This window comes from Mus caroli, chromosome 8 (genome assembly GCF_900094665.2).
Source record: "Mus caroli chromosome 8, CAROLI_EIJ_v1.1, whole genome shotgun sequence".
NCBI lineage: Eukaryota > Metazoa > Chordata > Mammalia > Rodentia > Muridae > Mus > Mus caroli.
In genome coordinates, this window is record NC_034577.1 from 8,302,833 (window position 1) to 8,319,621 (window position 16,789).

At 48.0% G+C, this 16,789-nt stretch overlaps 1 protein-coding gene across 1 annotated transcript; it reads left to right on the forward strand.

Moving 5' to 3' along the window:
• Window positions 1-509: 509 nt before the first annotated feature.
• Tex29 (testis expressed 29) lies at window positions 510-15,479 on the forward strand. The gene is made up of 7 exons (XM_021170903.2): window positions 510-771; window positions 1,010-1,104; window positions 4,285-4,395; window positions 12,787-12,856; window positions 13,820-14,004; window positions 14,694-14,753; window positions 15,350-15,479. Exons 2-7 carry the CDS (start codon window positions 1,047-1,049, stop codon window positions 15,421-15,423), a joined length of 558 nt encoding a protein of 185 aa, XP_021026562.1. The 5' UTR covers window positions 510-771; window positions 1,010-1,046; the 3' UTR covers window positions 15,424-15,479.
• Window positions 15,480-16,789: the final 1,310 nt, after the last annotated feature.

Below are 16,789 nucleotides of genomic sequence, written 5' to 3' on the forward strand. Positions count from 1 at the left end.
GAGCACCGTAGCCTCCACAGGCTCCAGAGCCCCGTGCTGGCCTTCAGTGGTATATCTCAGGGAGGGTCCCCACGGAGCATTGCAGTTAGAAAGGGGGCCATCTCCAGNAGCTCACTTCCCAGCCCTGACCTACTTGGGATTCTTGCAACACCTGGAAAATACTGAAACATATGGCAGTTTCCAGCAAGGAGCAAAAGGAAGGTTGTCACTGTTACAGCCCCCTTCCAAGGACATGCTTGCACAGTGATAAGCAGAAGGGGTCCACTCTGAGGATGGAGGCATAGGACTCACAGGGCCTTGTTCCATCTCCTATGGATAGAGGGGACCTTGTTTTGTTCATGGTTGCACCNTAGTAGTGTTTGTGAAAACACTCCCAGAAAACAAAAGTCACATGGCAAAATTTAAAAATATGATCCTGCTCCCAAGGTCACCACGCTTGCAGGAAGGAGGGACTTGGATTCTAACTTGAGGNTTCAGAACAGTACCTTACACAGGGGAGATTTCCCCAGCCCATTAGTGTGCTTGGCCCCCTCTCTCCGTACCCAGTCCATAGAATGAGGTGCTGTGTAACCCTTTTATGACCTTGAGCTTCAAAATGATGTCACAATAAGCAGGGACTGGTTTCCTTCTATCCACCCTNACCTCCAGCTACTTGTGAGCCGTAGACAAGAAGCAGAGGTAGCCATTTCGTGGCTTAACCAAAACATTGTTCCTACTTAGAGGCTACCAGAGAGGCAGTACAGAGACCTCAGTTCTGGAACTGATGGACAGGTTGGTGACCACCCCTCTACCCTGAGGCCAGGAGAAGCCCTCAAAGTTTGACCTGTTAATTCTCTAGTACCCNTACAAAACACCCCAAAGATGGCCACACTGCCACCCTGTGCTGAGGTGTCCTGACCTGTCTTCAGGTGTGTGAATATTCTGAGGCCCCTGTGTGCTGAGGTGGCCTAGGCTATCTTTTAAGTGTACAACTCCTGTACTCCNTGTGCTGAGGTGTCCTGTCTTCCAGGCATATTTGATCCCTGTATCCCCTGTCAGCTGCTACCATGAAATACACCAAAGAAATCAAGAGGTCCCCACCACATCTCCTGAAGAAGTTTGCAGGTAACATGGAAGAGACTGTTGGGGCTGTTTGCATGGAGAGTTTGGCTGTCCATGCCATCTGGCTTATCTGATCAAGGAAAGCAGGAATGTGTGTTTCCAGGTTACCCCATGGGGCCACCTTGAGATCTCTGCGTCTTGAGCCATTACAGAGCAGCCCCTTGGGATTTCTCACATCAGCTCAAGAAACAACAGGGAGTCCCAGGGCTTTCGGTTGGTTATACTCCAGTCACTTTAAAGCTCTCATCTCAGAAGTGGCTTTTATAGAATAAGTTNTTTTTTACAACAAGGANCACATTTTGCCTCCCCACGAGGTATGTAAACAGGCATTAGACACTTGACCCTGGGTGTGGAAGTCGTGCAAAAATANGATTTTCTCAAAGGCACGTTGACTGTGCATGGTATAATTGCATTTACTTTAAGTCAGGCAGGAAAACCTTCTAGAATTGTGTGCTTCGCAGGAGGAGCCTCAGACCACTGGGGACTGTCACCTTCCCTCCCAAATCTCACTGTTTGAAACTTCCTTTTTTCTCTCTCCTCAATGGTGCATGTATTTATGCATTGCTATTATGCCATATGACATGGAGAAACAGAGAAGAAATGTGTTCATCTTTTGTTTGTCTCCCTTGGAAGGCAGGCCAGGCGCGTTTCTATGGGATTCCCTGAAAGAAAGCCAATTTCTCCCTAGAGGCTGGGAGTGGGAGGGGAGGCTCAGCCATGGTGGGGTTGGGGAGGCACTAGGTCATGCTGGGGCCAGATACCTCCACAGGCCAAAGACTCTTAAAAGAACCGATTGCGATATCTGATTCAGAACAAGCAAGCCATGCCGGAGATGTAGGCAGACTGGAGCCACAGAGAGCAGCAGAAACTGCTGGGCCAAATCAAGAGTGGTTGCTCTGTATGTTTGGCTAGAATCCAGTGGCTCTGTCGTCTCCCACTGGGAGAGCAGTAGCTATAACAAAGGGTGGAAAAACTCTGTCCTTAAGGTCCTTGTGTGCAGCCTCTTAGTCTTCATCTACAGCCAGGAGCCCTGGGGAACTGTCTTCATGGGGTGGGATCAATACCCACCTACCTCTGCAAGAGGTTCCTGGGAGCTGTTGGACACTGGCCCTGAAAACCTAAGCTTGGAGCTGGGACACCCCACTGCAGGTTTCAGGGGGCAGCTGAGAGGAGACNACAGGGTACAGGTAAGCTGTGTCCTGGGGCAGGAGGCTGTTTTAGGGGTGCATAACGTGTCTAGGGACTGTTGAGCTGTAGCCCTGGGGCATGAAATGATCCCCGCTTGGTGTCCAGATTTCCTGGTGTTCCCAAGCTGTAGACCTATGCTTTGCTTCCACGATAAATGACAGGGACCACACTCCTATTATTCCTTTGAGCCTCAAAGGCTTGTTGGGAAAATGGAGGGAGGTGAAGCTATGTTTTCTAACTACAGTGTTGGAATTTTTTGGATAACAATGCATTCACATTTCAACAGCTTTGTTGGCAGACTTGGTCTGGCACATTCACTTTCTCGGCCAATTGAGCACAGGTTCTTAAAGTTCAGTTGTAACTATTAATATCAGTCTTCAGATTGCACATCACACAGTAAAACACCTCTGTGAATATATTATATGATATATTAATATTTATTATATATTAACATTAATTTTATTAATTATACAATAAATTATATATAAATAATAAATATATTAATGTAACATACAATAATATATACTGATTATATGTGTGTACATATATATATATATGTGTGTGTGTGTATATATATATATATATGGGCAACACAGGGCTACACAGGGCTCAGGAGAGTTCAAGGACTTCCAAAGAGGGACAAGAGCAGAATCTGGGTCTGCTGATAGAGATACAGAGGCTTGGGGTTGGGATAGAGTTGAGCTACAGCAGCAGAGTTGAGCTGCGGGCACAAGGTATGGTGGAGACTGGAACAGCGAAAGGTGACACTGAACAGTGCACTGACAACTGAGATGACATCATCGGTCGGCACCCAACCGAGACAAAGCCCCTGAGACCACTGGGAGTTCNCTGTTGGTCCAGATGCACACTGGGGTGGCCAGGAAACAGGTCAGTGATTCTGCTGCTACCACAGTGTGAGGTGTCCTTGAATGGTCCAGGTGAGGGAGTTACACCTTCCCTGTGGTGTGTCCAGCAAGCTCTTGGTCTGATCTTAAGAGCATCCATACATCGCTTTCATCCTGATTTCTTTCCATAGTCTGTGCACGTAACACCCTNGACACATCTCATTTATTTTTGAAAAATGTACAGGACAGTATCCTTTCTNCTTTTAGAGTTAAGCCCTACCTGGGTAGCTCCTGTCACCTGGTGCTGCTGTTCACCCAGATTCACAGTCTTCCTTCATCCTCAACGTGGAGTCTCTTGGGGCAGGGCAAAGCCTGAAGAGCTTTGCCAGTGCTTTATGTAATAGAGCAACCCAGAGCAGAACAGAGCCTGCCGTCCACCCATGTGGAGGCANAGAGGCTGCTAGGACACCTNGCAGAGAAGGGCCCAGCTAGTCCACNTCGGCCGTNTTAAGTGTTCTTCCAGACCCTTGTTCTGCCTGGCCTCCTGCCTGTCTCTCACAAAGCATCTTGAGAGGGACCCATGGATGCCAAGTGTCTCCTAGGCCAAGTAGGCATGGGCTAGCCAGCTCTTAAACCACCCTGTCATGAGAGGCCATTGTGAACTTCCCTACCTGAGTGTTGGGGACCTAATTTGGGTCCCTACAACATACTCAACTTTAGCCTCGGAGCCACCTCTCCAGTGCCAAGTTTTGTCTTTTGGATTCAGCTTCTAAATTCAGGAGCAATCCTCAACCCACGGTGCTAGCAGAGCTCAGGTTGTACCTCAGTGTGCACGTTGCACTGAGTGACCTGGCCACCCCAGCACGTCACGTGTTAGCCCTCTTGGATGCCTGGAGGAGCCCGTGCCTGGCTTGTCACTGCTAAGATGCCTTATCACCCTGATCCTCAGCCACCCTTGTATTATGCTCCGTAATTAACTTTATATTATTTTGTTCAGAAATTTAATTCTCATCCTCGTTTCAAAGCAGGATTCTCATAATGAATAAGAGAATTAACAGAACCTCGGTTCAATCTGGCAGACTCCCAGTGCACCCCACCCCCATGCCCGCCTTGTTTTCTGCCAAGTCAGTGCTGTGTCTGTGCCTTGCAGTGTGTGACATCCCTCTGTATGACATCTGTGACTACAATGTCACCAGGGAGCGCTGCAGGAGGCTCGACTGCTGTTTCTACAAGGGCGTCTGCTACGAGAAAGCTGTTCCTAGTGAGTGATCCAACCCTGGTCCTTGTCCACTGTTTATGTCACCACAGCCTCACACACCACAACCTCACACACCTCTGCTCTGTGTGGAGTGGGAGGGGCTTCTCACCACAGTCCTTCCTGGAAAAGGCTGGGATTATGAACACTGGGTGTGAGAATGTCCCTTCCAAGACAGCTGATGGACAAGATGCTGCTGGCTGCAGCCAGCTAGAGTCTGATTGGGCCAGGCTGGTGGTGTCTTAGCCAAGGACCGTGGGGACAGCCGAGGGACACGATGATATGACTGGGTTTCTCCTGAGGTCATTTAAGCACCACACTAGAACACAATACAGTCCTGAGATCAGGCCTGGGCTATCCAAGGAGCTGCAGGGCTGGCTGCCTTGCTCCTGGTGAGCCATTTCTAGACATCCAGGTATTTGTGAGGAGTGGGAAAGAACAGAAGAAGCAGAGAACCAGGTCGTTGGAGTGAAGGGCTGTGTCCATTGTGCCCATGGCTATGTTTTCCCATGTCAGGACTTGGGCCTTCTGAACTTCCAGGACTTTCTGAAGCACCACCTCCAAACCTTCATTCCATTTTACTTGGAGGCTCATATATGTCCTCACTTTCAGAAGGATAACTATGGAAGCCGTGTGGGATGCAGCCACCCTTAATTTCCATCAGAGAACAGGGGTAAACACTCCAAAGCCAGGAAAGACCACACTGGCCACACTGTAGGTGGGGACCCTTGCTGTGCTGGCCTCCAGCCCCTGTCCCTCTGCACAGTGCTAAATGTTCTTGGGCCCCTCCTTTCCTCTTGTTCCTTTTACTAAATCCCCAGTTAGAGTGAATTCTTCCACACAGCACTCTGTTCTCTTCCCTGGGAATGTATGTGGCTTTGGAAGTCAGGGAATTAGTGATCAACGTGACCTACCAGATATGCCACCCCACACCAGGAAGAGCTGGAGACAGACAGACAGGGCCCATACTTTCTTATGTCAGCATCATGGAGACTGGGCATTTAAGCCTCTGATAGTGACCCAAGAGGTCACAATAGACACACCATCAGCACAAGGACTCTCTACTGACAGCATCTCTTTAGGTATTGACTTTAGAAGGCTCAGGGCCCTTCTCACTCTAGGGGAGGAGTGACCCTTGCATACCAGGACCCATTTCTGACAGAAACAATCAGAAGTTGGTGCCTTTTTAATTTCTATTTAGAAGAAATGGTCATTCTATAAAATTCATCCCCCCCCCCATCCCGTGCTGGCTATAGATCCCAGAGCTTATGCTAATATCCACCCCAAGTGCGCAGTCTTAGTGTGTTCGCAGAGTCAGACAGCTTTTAACACTGTCTGTCCTCAGGATGCCTCTGATCTGGGTGCAGGGAACCACATTTGGATTTTCTCTTACAGTAGCATGCACTCATTTTTAAAAATAATTTTTAATTTTTTTAAATATAACTTTCCCCTTCCCTCCCTCCAGCCTCTCCCATGTTGCCCCTTGCTTTTCTTCAAATTCATGACCTCTTTTTCTTTAATTGTTATCACACACATAGACATACAGACAGACACACACACTCCTAGATATATAACTACAGGTGGTCATTCCCTGCAGAGTCACGTACATGGATGTGACTTGGGAGTGACCACTGTGAACTAGAGAGTTCGTTTGGGGCTTCTCCCCTGGAGAAGATGACTTCTCCTCTCCCCAGTGTTCCCATCCCTCAGCTGCTATGGTTCTCTGTGTAGGGTCGGGTCCCATGAGATGTTACCCACATTAGCATGTCTGGTGGCAATGCCTTTGTTCAGAGCATGTTTAGGAAGCCACCTTGGTGAGGTTTCATGGGTATACTGGCTAGTTTTGTGTCAACTTGACACAAGTTGGAGTTAACACAGAGAAAGGAGTTTCAGTTAAGGAAATGCCTCCATGAGATCCAACTGTAAGGCATTTCCTCAATTAGTGATCAAGGGGGAAAGGCCCCTTGTGGGTGGGACCATCTCTGGGCTGGTAGTCTTGGGTTCTATAAGAGAGTAGGCTGAGCAAGCCAGAGGAGGCAAGCCAGTAAAGAACATCCCTCCATGGCCTCTGCATCAGCTCCTGCTTCCTGACCTGCTTGAGTTCCAGTCCTGACTTCCTTTGGTGGTGAACAACAGTATGGAAGTGTAAGCTGAATAAACCCTTTCCTCCCCAACTTGCTTCTTGGTCATGATGTTTGTGCAGGAATAGAAACCCTGACTAAGACAATGGGTGTCACTTTGACATGTCTAGGAGAGACAGTCACCATGCAGTTCCCTGTTCCTTTGATGCCTCCTTTCCTGCCATGATCTCTAAGCCTTGGGTAGAGGACTTGTGTTGTAGAACACACGGTTGGGGCTCAGTGCCGAGTGGTCACTTGCTCTCTCCGTTCTGATTGGTTGTGGGTTTCTGTGTTCTATGAACTTGAGCAAAGTTGCATTTTTAAAAAAAGAACTGATTTGTTTGTCAGAGGAACTTGTGAGCCAAGAGAGCATTGAGCTCAGTGCTGACAGAACAAGTGTAAAGGCTAAAGGGGTCACTCCGCTCAGGAGACACCTGCATGGCACTGGGACAGTAGCAAAGGTATCACGAAGGCCCCACCCATTAGAGGCGCAATGCAGTGAAAATCCAAATTCATTTGAAAGAAGAATGTCTAAAATAGGTTCCCTCAAAGGCAACAGCCCAGGCAAATGTTTCCCTCAGAGTTAGCACGCACAAGCTGATAGAGCTATGGTGCAAGTGTGTGTGTGTGTGTGTATGGTACAGCTTGAGCTGGCAGAAGAACCTGGCAGCATCAGCCACATGGTGTTGGCTTTGTAGTCAAAGCTTAAGTTGCAGTGGACACCCTAGGATAGTGGAGATGCCAGGATTTCGGGGCCAAGGAAAGCTCTAGACATGACGTAGAAGTGACCTGAGAGAGGCTATGTGTGTCTTGGGTGGCATAACGGGAGGATAAGGCTATCTGAGTCCTCTAAACTGGCCAGTCACATTGTGAGTCTCAGGTGCTGCACATGAAGTTGCAAGACTTGCGTTTGCCCTGCTGGCATTTCATCTTGGTTAGGCATTTCATCTAGTCATGTCTTGATACACCCAGATTCTCCCATTTCAGAACGGGCCTATTTATTCTGTGCAGCGTTTATTCTGTACAACATTGTCGTATGTTGGAAGTATGTAACTAGTCTGTTTGTTTGTTTGTTTGTTTGTTTGTTTGTTTGTTTGTTTTACTTTATAGGACCTCACAGTTGAGAGATTGCCTTGAATCTGAAATGAGATGTGGGCTTTATTTAGACGTGAAGCTGCTGTAACTTTTAAAGACCTTGGGGCCTTTTGAAGTTGGACTGTATTTTGCATTCTGAGATGAACATGAGACTTTGGGGATAAGAAGCAGAAGGTGATGATCTAGGGCGATGTATCTGGGTATCACTTAACAAGGGCAACTGTGACGACAGGCCACTTGATGAGCTCTGGAACCATCTGGATGGTAGCGTGTGGCTGTGCCTTTGGGGGTCATTTTGATTACATTAATTGAGATGGGGAGACTCATCCATGGTGGGTGGCATTGCTCCCCAGGGTGGGATCCTAGACCGTGGGACAGTGACAGTGAGCTGAGCCCAGGCATTCATCCCTCTCTGCTTCCTGGATGTAGACACAGCATGCCCAGCTCTGCCTTCTTGACCTCCCCGCCATGATGAACGGCAACCTTGAGCTGTGAGGTGAAACAAATCCTAAGTTCCGTAATCAGGGAAGTGCCTGACAGTCCTTCAGCAACTGTATCTGGAAAGTTCTACATTCAGAGCTCTTAAGAAGTAGGAGGAGTGAGCTTCCAGGAGACACTTAAGAGGAGCTTTCAGTCACGTGAGCATGTGAGGCACACTCAGTTTATGGTCTGAGCCAGGAGCTGGGGAGCTGGCACCTCCAGGCAGACCCCTCTTTAGAGATGGATCTAGACAACCGATGCGTTGTAATCTGCNGTGTCCTCTGGATAGCGCTCTGGTAGATTTTAAGAAGACACTAGCAATTTTGTGAGTGTGTGTGCCAGCCATTGATTTCACTAGGTCCAGAATCAGTCACTCTCTTGAGATCAAGCCTTGGTCCCTGAAGCATCTTAGTTGTGGTCTCCTTCAGGAACCCAGAAAACAGCACAGAGTCTCGNGAGCTTCTGTTTAGCAAGGGATCACAGCAGTATGTCATGGCCACAGATACTGACCCTCTGTCCATCTTCCCCCCATTTGTAAACTTGTGGGTGGGCNCGATTTTTTCTTAACTTCTGACATCTTTCGTGTGAAGAGGTGGGGCCATCTGTAGGAAGATTCTGGGCAGTGAGCCCTACATTTGGGTTCTCACTGTGCCCTCAAATTATTTTTCATTTCTTTGACATCTTTCTCATTCAAGGCAGCAAATGAACCTTTGTGCCGTGTAAGTTGTAGGATTCAGTGACAGGGTATTATGAATTCTTTGTGCATATAATTCCATGTTATGAAAACCTTTCACCAACTTCTTAAATAGGCTGGTTTGAAGTGCACATTGTGTTATGGCATAATCTGTATTATTAAGAATATGAACTTGGGGAATTAGCATTAGATATTTCAAAAAGGAACCGGGAGCTAGAAGGGGAAGACTTGCCTTCATTCTCCANCCTTGATTTAGGGTACATTATTTAATATGTCACTTCTTCTAAGTATTTGACTTCAGTTTCTTCATGGGACTTGCTGAGATGATTTCAAAACTTTTGTTAACTCTGCTGGGGAGACATTACCCTTGGAAAATAACCCTTTCTCTGTCTGGGGAAGAGCAGTCACAATATATGACTCCTGACAAACCACACATGCGGCTTCTCACAGCCGGATGCTATGCAGAGGGAGACACAGAGTCCCATCGCTTGCTTTTGTTAGCTTGACAACAGGGATGAGAGAAAACACTACCACATATGGAAGGTGCTGACACTAAAACGTGAAAATATTATATGTGCCATGCTCATGTATGGTTCTGATTTTATCACTCTGGGATTCAAGAATTTGTGGGGTTTTACCCGAAAGCCCCTAACCCAGCCATGAGTTACACATCTCCTTTNATTTGATTCTGTGTGCTTGACATCAGGAACAGGGGCTCCTCATGACACACTTTGTCCTGTATCACTTTATGCTATACTCAGTTGCCCCAAAAGTTCAGTGGCTCGAAGTGACAGCTCACAGGCTTCACTGGGACTTTGATTGGGTGCTACATCAAACATACCAGCCAGGCTTATGTTGCCATAGTCTCTGTCAGTTGGGAGGCTCTGCTTNTGGTGAGACTGGAATAGCCAGTTTTGGGTGTCTGCCTTAGAACTCACATCAGTATGAGATGGAAAAACTTGTGCTGACATCATGAGCTGCTGGATTCAACCCTCATTCGGCAATCAGCTCCTGCCCACATATAAGGGATCCTGTAGTTCTGCCTCCTTCTAGAGAACTCAAAGGAGTCCAGAGCTCATGGATCCTGTTGGAATCCTGCCCATTGCCTAGGGGCAGCTTGTTCTTTAGCTGTGCTGTGACTTGAACTCTGTCCAAAACCTGATCTTTGGGGCTGGTGTNTGTGGTCTATCTTGTCAAGGGTGTTGCTTTAGTTTTCTTTCTGTTGCTGTGACAGAACATGCTGACCAAAAGCAACTTGGGAGAGGAATATTTGGCTTTCTCTTCTAGGTCACAGACCCAGGAAATTCACGCCAGGAACCCAGAGTCAGGAATCATGTAGGGATATTGCTTGCTGGCTCACTCGGGCTCATATTCAACTAGCTTCTTCATATAGTCCAAGATACTTGTGCTGGGGATGGTACCACCTACAGTGGACTATGCTCCCTTATATCAGTTAACAGTCAAGAAAATTTCTCATGGTCATGCTTATACCAACTTGATAGTGACATGAGACTCATTGATATGACATGGAGTCATGACAGACTCATGACTGAGTCTTCTTGATAGAAGACGCAGTTGAAACTTCTTTTTTGGTGATGCTAGTCTGTCAAGTTGACAGCTAACTAGGACAGTCCACCTCTTCTCAAATGGACACACATACACAATACTTTAAGCCACAATTTTTTATTTTTTGTCCCAAAGATCTATGGTAATATTAGAATATAAAACACAGTTCAACATAAAAGTCCCATAGTGTTTAAATATTTCACCACTTACAGAGTCCAAGGGCTCTGGGGTTGGAGAGATGGCTCAGTGTTTAAGAGCACTTGCTGCTCTTTCAGAGGACTCAAGTTCGGTATCCAGCACTCATGAGGTGGCTCACAATCATCTGTAGCTCCAGTTCTAGGGAACCCAATACCTCTTCTGACTCCAATGGTCACCAAGTATGTGCTCAGCACACACACACACACACACACACACACACACACACACACACACACACACTTGTAGGCAGAGCACTTATAAAAAAATTCTAAAAGAATCCCAGGTTTTTTAAAGACTCTGAGGTCTCTTAACTGTGGACTTCTGTAAAATAAAAAACAAGTTAAATACGTCTTATTCCAAAATAATCCATGACATGGGGACACTCAAACNTAAGCAGAACCAAGATCAAGACTCTGTAGTTCAATGCTTGGCATCTACCAAAAGACCCTTCATGATCTTTCAGCTTCAGAGGCTTTGGGCAGCCACACCTCCTTAGCTCTGCCATCTTCAGAATCTGCAGGTTGTCTTATATGTTCAGGCCAGCCACACTCCACACTTGCTGCTGTTCTTGGTGGACATCAAATGGTCCTGGTATCTCCAGTATCCTGGGGGCTCCACTGTAAGTGATGCACCTTCAGCCTTGACCTNTCTTGTCTTCTCTTCAGGGACTCTGACCCGGCCACATGGTACCAGACCACAGTTGCTTTCCCTCAGTCCCTCAATCTTGCATCTTTCATGCCCTCAAAACAGTATGAATGTGGGTGACTTTTACACATTGCCAAGTTTATCCTCCAGCATGAGATGTGGTCTTGGCCTATAATGTCTAAGTGTTGACTTGGATGAAATATTTCTATGGCCCCCCTCAAAACAATGGACATTATTACCTCAATGGTGCTGAACTCTTGTTAATCACCAATGATTTCCAGCCTTAGCCTGACCAGCAATCATAGATTCTCAATTCAAATTTTCTCACACATAGTGTCTATGAAGTGTTTGAAACCTCACAAGTCAGGTTTTCACTGCATTATTTTCCAAGCTCCCACAACAGCAGCTCATTAAGCTCTGAACACCGATGGATTTTGTAGCCCAAAGTTCCAAAACCACCTACAATCCTCCAAAAACTAGTCCAAAGAGAGAAATAATTGCATGGTCAGGTTCATTACAGCAACATACTACTTAACTAGTCCTGGTACCAGTTTCTTCTCTAATGTCCTTTCTATGTATGTGATAAAACATATTTTCCAAAAGCAACTTAAGGAAGTAAAGGGTTAATCTGGCTTACACTTCCAGGCTGTAATCCATCATTTTGGAGAAGTCAAGGCAGGAATGTAGAGGCTGGAACTATGGAAGAATACTGCTTGTTGACTCATTCAGACTTACCCACAGACCACCTTGATAAAGGCAGGCAGTTGAGACTCTTGCTTTAGATGAGTCTAGGCTAAGCAAGTTGATGGTTAATGCTAACTAGGACAAGAGTCTTTGTAGGTGTGATTAGTAAAGAGGCTGTCACACTGGAGCAAGATGATCCCAACACGCCCTATGTCTTCAAAGAGAAAAGACACAGAAACACAGAGGAGCCAAAGATCACCAGAAACCATCAGAAGCCATAATGAAATAGACTGAGGATTCTCAGAGCCGTCAGGTCTGGGAGGTGCCTTGATTGTTACTCATGGTTCCAGACCTGTATAGCAACAAACATCTACTATTCTAAGGCCCCTGTTGCAGAAGTGTCCTTGAAGGACATCACATCCAGCAGGGTTGGGTTTTCTTTTCCTGTCTGGTTAGGGACACCTGAAAGTCATTCAGAGGGGGCAAGGGTAGGGGCTTNAATGGAGTTCTATCCCTTGGGTCAGATGTTGCCAGAAAGATAGTTCCTTTCCCTTGAGTGAATGGAAAATGGGATAGGGAAGAATGTAATAATTAAAGCGTTGGACAGTATGACTGTTGTGCCCACATGAGCTTCAAACTTTGGCCTCACACGACCCTGTGAAGACAAGTATGGTGGGAGCTAGAGCCTCTTCCTGACTGAGACTTCATAACATTGGCTCCTCCTGTGGAGACATGTTGGGCTCAAGAGCCCAGAGACATTGAATGTTCTCTTACTGTTCACCCTGATCCAATGGGCTAACAGACGAGCAGGATGACAGTGAGCTGCCCTGGGCCACACTGGGCCCCTCTGGGTGGGACTGGGACCCCCTCCTGACTTCTCTGGGTCCAGATTCTAAGCCAGGGCTTGTCTCCCAGTTTATGTACAGGTGTTCTTCACCCTGATTTGGTTCGTGGCAGGGGCCTTCATCATTGCCGTCATTTATAGGTGGGTGCTCTGAATTCTGTGTGGGAGGAGGAATGGTGTCAGGCAAGCGTACNATCCCCGTTGACTCCCTCATGCATCTGCTGCTGCTCTGGGAACATTTCCCCTTAGTGATAAAAGTTGAGTCCCCAGNATCCACTGGATGTCTGAGACCCCAAGAGCAGGGCTTAGTGCAATGGCTTTGTCAGCCTCTGCAGCCACAGGTCCAGGGACCATCTTCTGCTATGTGATGGTGATGAAAAACAGCACCAAGGAGGTCCCATGGCTGGTGCTAAGGGCCCTCCTTTGTCCTTAAGCACTGTTGTTGTGACAACAATGGCTAAAAAGTCAACCTAAGGAGGAAGGGTTTATTTCGGCTTAGCCTGAAGGACNATGCTGCCAACAGTTAAGGTTGGTTTTGCCACCCCTATGAATCTAGTCGTGAGGTTCATGTTCTGTGGGTTGTTGACTCTGTAATTCTGGATCCTGCCAAGTTGATAACACTAACCACCACAAACCCCACATGATGCTCGAAGCCNTGGGCTGAGCAACTCTGTGTACCGTATGTGGCATGCCAGGGTTCGGGGCTCACTNAGAGGGACAGCCTTCCTGTCATTGTCTTGGAGATAGTGAAGACCACACGGCTGGTGTCTGTCAAGGAAGGCTGGTGTTCAATTCGGCATCCAGCTCTGGTGTGCCTGCCGCTCTTAGAGCCCTGTCCTGTGATTGGCACAAAGCCGTGGAGAGGATGTTTATTCCACCCTCAGCACCTGCTCCAGCCTTCCATGTGGCCAACACAGCCTGNCTTGTAGCACAATGTATACTTTCTTCCTGGGTTTTGCCATAGAGAGATGGAGCTGAGACCACAGAGCAAAGCATGTGGGGCTCATTCCAGAGCCCGTGTATGGAGCACGGGGCAGGAAGCATTCAGGGCCAGGGGCTTCTGTCTCCTAGGGGCTTGGCTGTGACCAAGCCTTTCTTCCTCAGGGTTATACAGGGGACTAAAAAAGAGAAGAGGCCTTTACTCCCAGAGGACTCACATGTTGAAATACTGAAGTCTCCCACTCCAGAACCCATTCCAGAACCCATTCCAGAACCCATTCCAGAACCCAAGCCAGAACCCAAGTCAGAACCTCCCACTCCTGTCAAGAAGACTGAGAGCCCAGTACAAGGTAGGCTGGTATGACTGTCGTCTGTCCTTACCCTTGTGGCTCTTCCCTTTGGACATGCTCACTGTTTCTGATGGCCCTCGACAGGAATGGCCAACACTGTTTTAGGCTGGGCAAGGATTCCAATGTTCCCAACTGTGGAGGGCCGGGTCCAAAAGAGGATTCCTCCTTCCTTGCCAACCTTGCTTGTCTTGGTCAGTGTGTATCCTGGGGACAGTCCAATAACACCTTCAGGTTTATCAGTGTCCTCCCTTGGGGCCACTGCAGGGTGAGTGTGACTGCTGCTGCTGAGGCAATGGCTGAAGTAATGGTAGCTCACTGCCTGCTCTGGCACACACGAGGAAAAGCCACTTTGTAGCTGTCCAGCAGCCATGGAGAACTGGGTACACCTGAAAGGGACGCTGGGAATGAAAAAGGATGGGTGGGTGAAAGATGAAGCCAAGACAAAGATTTCTGATNAAGGCTCAAAGTTTGATTTTCAGCTCTGTTTATAAAGGGGAAACCCAAAGACCCATCTTCCCCCTGCCCCTTCCCAGGCAGGGTTTCTCTGTGTAGCCCTGGCTGTCCCGGAACTCACTCTGTAGACCAGGCTGGCCTTGAACTCAGAAATCNGCCTGCCTCTGACTTCCAAGTGCTGGGATTAATGTCATGTGCCACCACCGCCCAGCTAAAAGATCCATTCTTTGTTTAAGCTGGATGTTGCTTATGGATGAAATCCAAACCAGCAGATCAACCTCAGAAGGAAACTGCAGGTGAGGGACTTCCTCCTAGGTCTGAAGACTCCACCCTAGATGGGCTAGGTCCGTGGAAGACTGACTGTGACAAACCATTAAGGTCTGTTGAGCCTGCTCATGGCTGGGGGAGGGGCACAGTACCTGCTTGTCAGTGACTCCCAGGTGGCTGTACAGGTCTCTTGCTGCTTTTCTGGCCTAGAAGAAGGCTGGGTTAGAGAAAAGGATGTCCCAAAGGTGGCATCTTGTTGTGGGATGTGAGATGGAAAGATATGTCTGACACTCACCCTCATGCCCTTGGCTTCATGGAAGCCCCCCAGGGCAAGTGGGACTAGAAGAGCCTTCCCTGCTAGTCTGTGGATCTAAGATTGCCTGTAGGACACAGGTTCATCTTTTCCTTGGTGCCTTCTGTGTTGAGACAGGGGGCATGAAGACCTCCTGGTGAGGCTTCAGTCCTCAGGATGTGTTGGGAAACAATGGCCATACAGGCCTCTTCCCAGCTGGCTTCTGGGAAAATGCTTGTCACGTGTTCATTTTATTCCGAACCCTTGCTAAAAATCTTCTGAGTGCTGCACGTCTCATCAGAGAAATACTCACATTTCTCCCCTGTCATCTAGCCCGAGAATCGCCCTCAAACCCGGAGGTAAAGAAAGTCAACAGTGGCAGTGCCGTGCCCCAGGCAGCACCTTGAATGTGTGCAACAGAGAGACCGTCTGTGATAAAAAATAAAGACATTTCTTAAGTGTTGCTTCTTGTTCTCTTCTGCCTCATCCCTGGCCATGCTTCCACTTAGGAGAAAGAGCATGCCTTTGGGTGCAAGCAGGAACTCGAATTGGTTTCTACAGCTTTGCCTGCCATTAATGCTGAGACCAGGAGGTAAGAACACTGTCCTAACATAGATGGGCCACACAGTCCCTGTCTTAGTCAGGGTTTCTGTTCCTGCACAAAACATCATGACCAAGAAGCAAGTTGGAGAGGAAAGGGTTTATTCGGCTTACACATTGCTGTTCATCACCAAAGGAAGTCAGGACAGCATCTCACACAGGGCAGGAACTTGGAGGCAGAAGCTGATGCAGGGGCCATGGAGGGATGTTACTTACTGGCTTGCTTCCCGTGGCTTGCTCAGCTTGCTTTCTTGTAGAACCCAGGACTACTAGGCCAGGGATGGCTCCACCCACAATGGGCTGGGTCCCCTCCCACCCTTGATCACTAATTGAGAAAATGCCTTACAGCTGGATGTCATGAAGGCATTTCCCAAGGGAGGCTCCTTTTTCTGTGATACCTCCAGTTTTTGTCAAGTTGACACACAAAACCAGCCAGTACAGTCCCCTTTCAGAAGAAAGAGCAGGGTTGTCACACAGATTCAGGGAGTGCATAATGTGCCAGTGGAAGCCTTCTAAGGAGCAGAGGACTGACTCTTCAGAGGAGGCAATCCCACAGTGGATGTTCCAACCATCTGTAGCTATCTCTACCCTAAAGGCACCCAATCTTCCCTGATGCCTCACCTTGTGGTGAGAGCTTCCACAGATGCCATAGCCAGGAGCCCAGAACGGGAGGCTCAGAGCACCCACTGAACACTTTAGTGGGGTGGCTGGCTGGGAAGCCCTTTGGAAATGAGCAGCGTCTATAGAGCTAGGGCTCTGAAGAGATATACTTGGGGCAGACAGACCTGACTCAGGTTCCTGCCACTTGGGTGAAAGCTGAGGATGAACCCCCTCAGGTGTGTCTCAGTGATGCTGCTTCTATGCTGTGGGCATGGAGACTCCCCACTCCCCATCCCCCACCGTCCCATAGAGGCTTCTGTGGGGCTGAGGCAGGTGGATTTTCATCAGCTCTGTAATTCCCACTGTCGCCTGGTTGGTCTTATCGCTTAGGTTTCTAGCATGCTTTTGGAAAAGGGATNCATAGTCTAGACCTTGACTATCTCCAGGCCTCTGACTCTGCTATAGCACAAAGATGGACACAGACACGTGCACCAATGGTGTGTCAAGACCCAGTGACTCTGCTAGGAATGCAGGCGGTAGGTTGGACTTGGGTGGAAGCCACAGGCCTTGTAT

Coding starts and splice junctions, on each gene's coding strand:
- Tex29 (XM_021170903.2), top strand. CDS start 1,047: ATGAAATACACCAAAGAAATCAAGAGGTCCCCACCACATCTCCTGAAG. Junction 4,396..12,786: donor CTACGAGAAAGCTGTTCCTA/GTGAGTGATCCA, acceptor CTTGTCTCCCAG/TTTATGTACAGGTGTTCTTC. Junction 14,005..14,693: donor GACTGAGAGCCCAGTACAAG/GTAGGCTGGTAT, acceptor TCTTTGTTTAAG/CTGGATGTTGCTTATGGATG.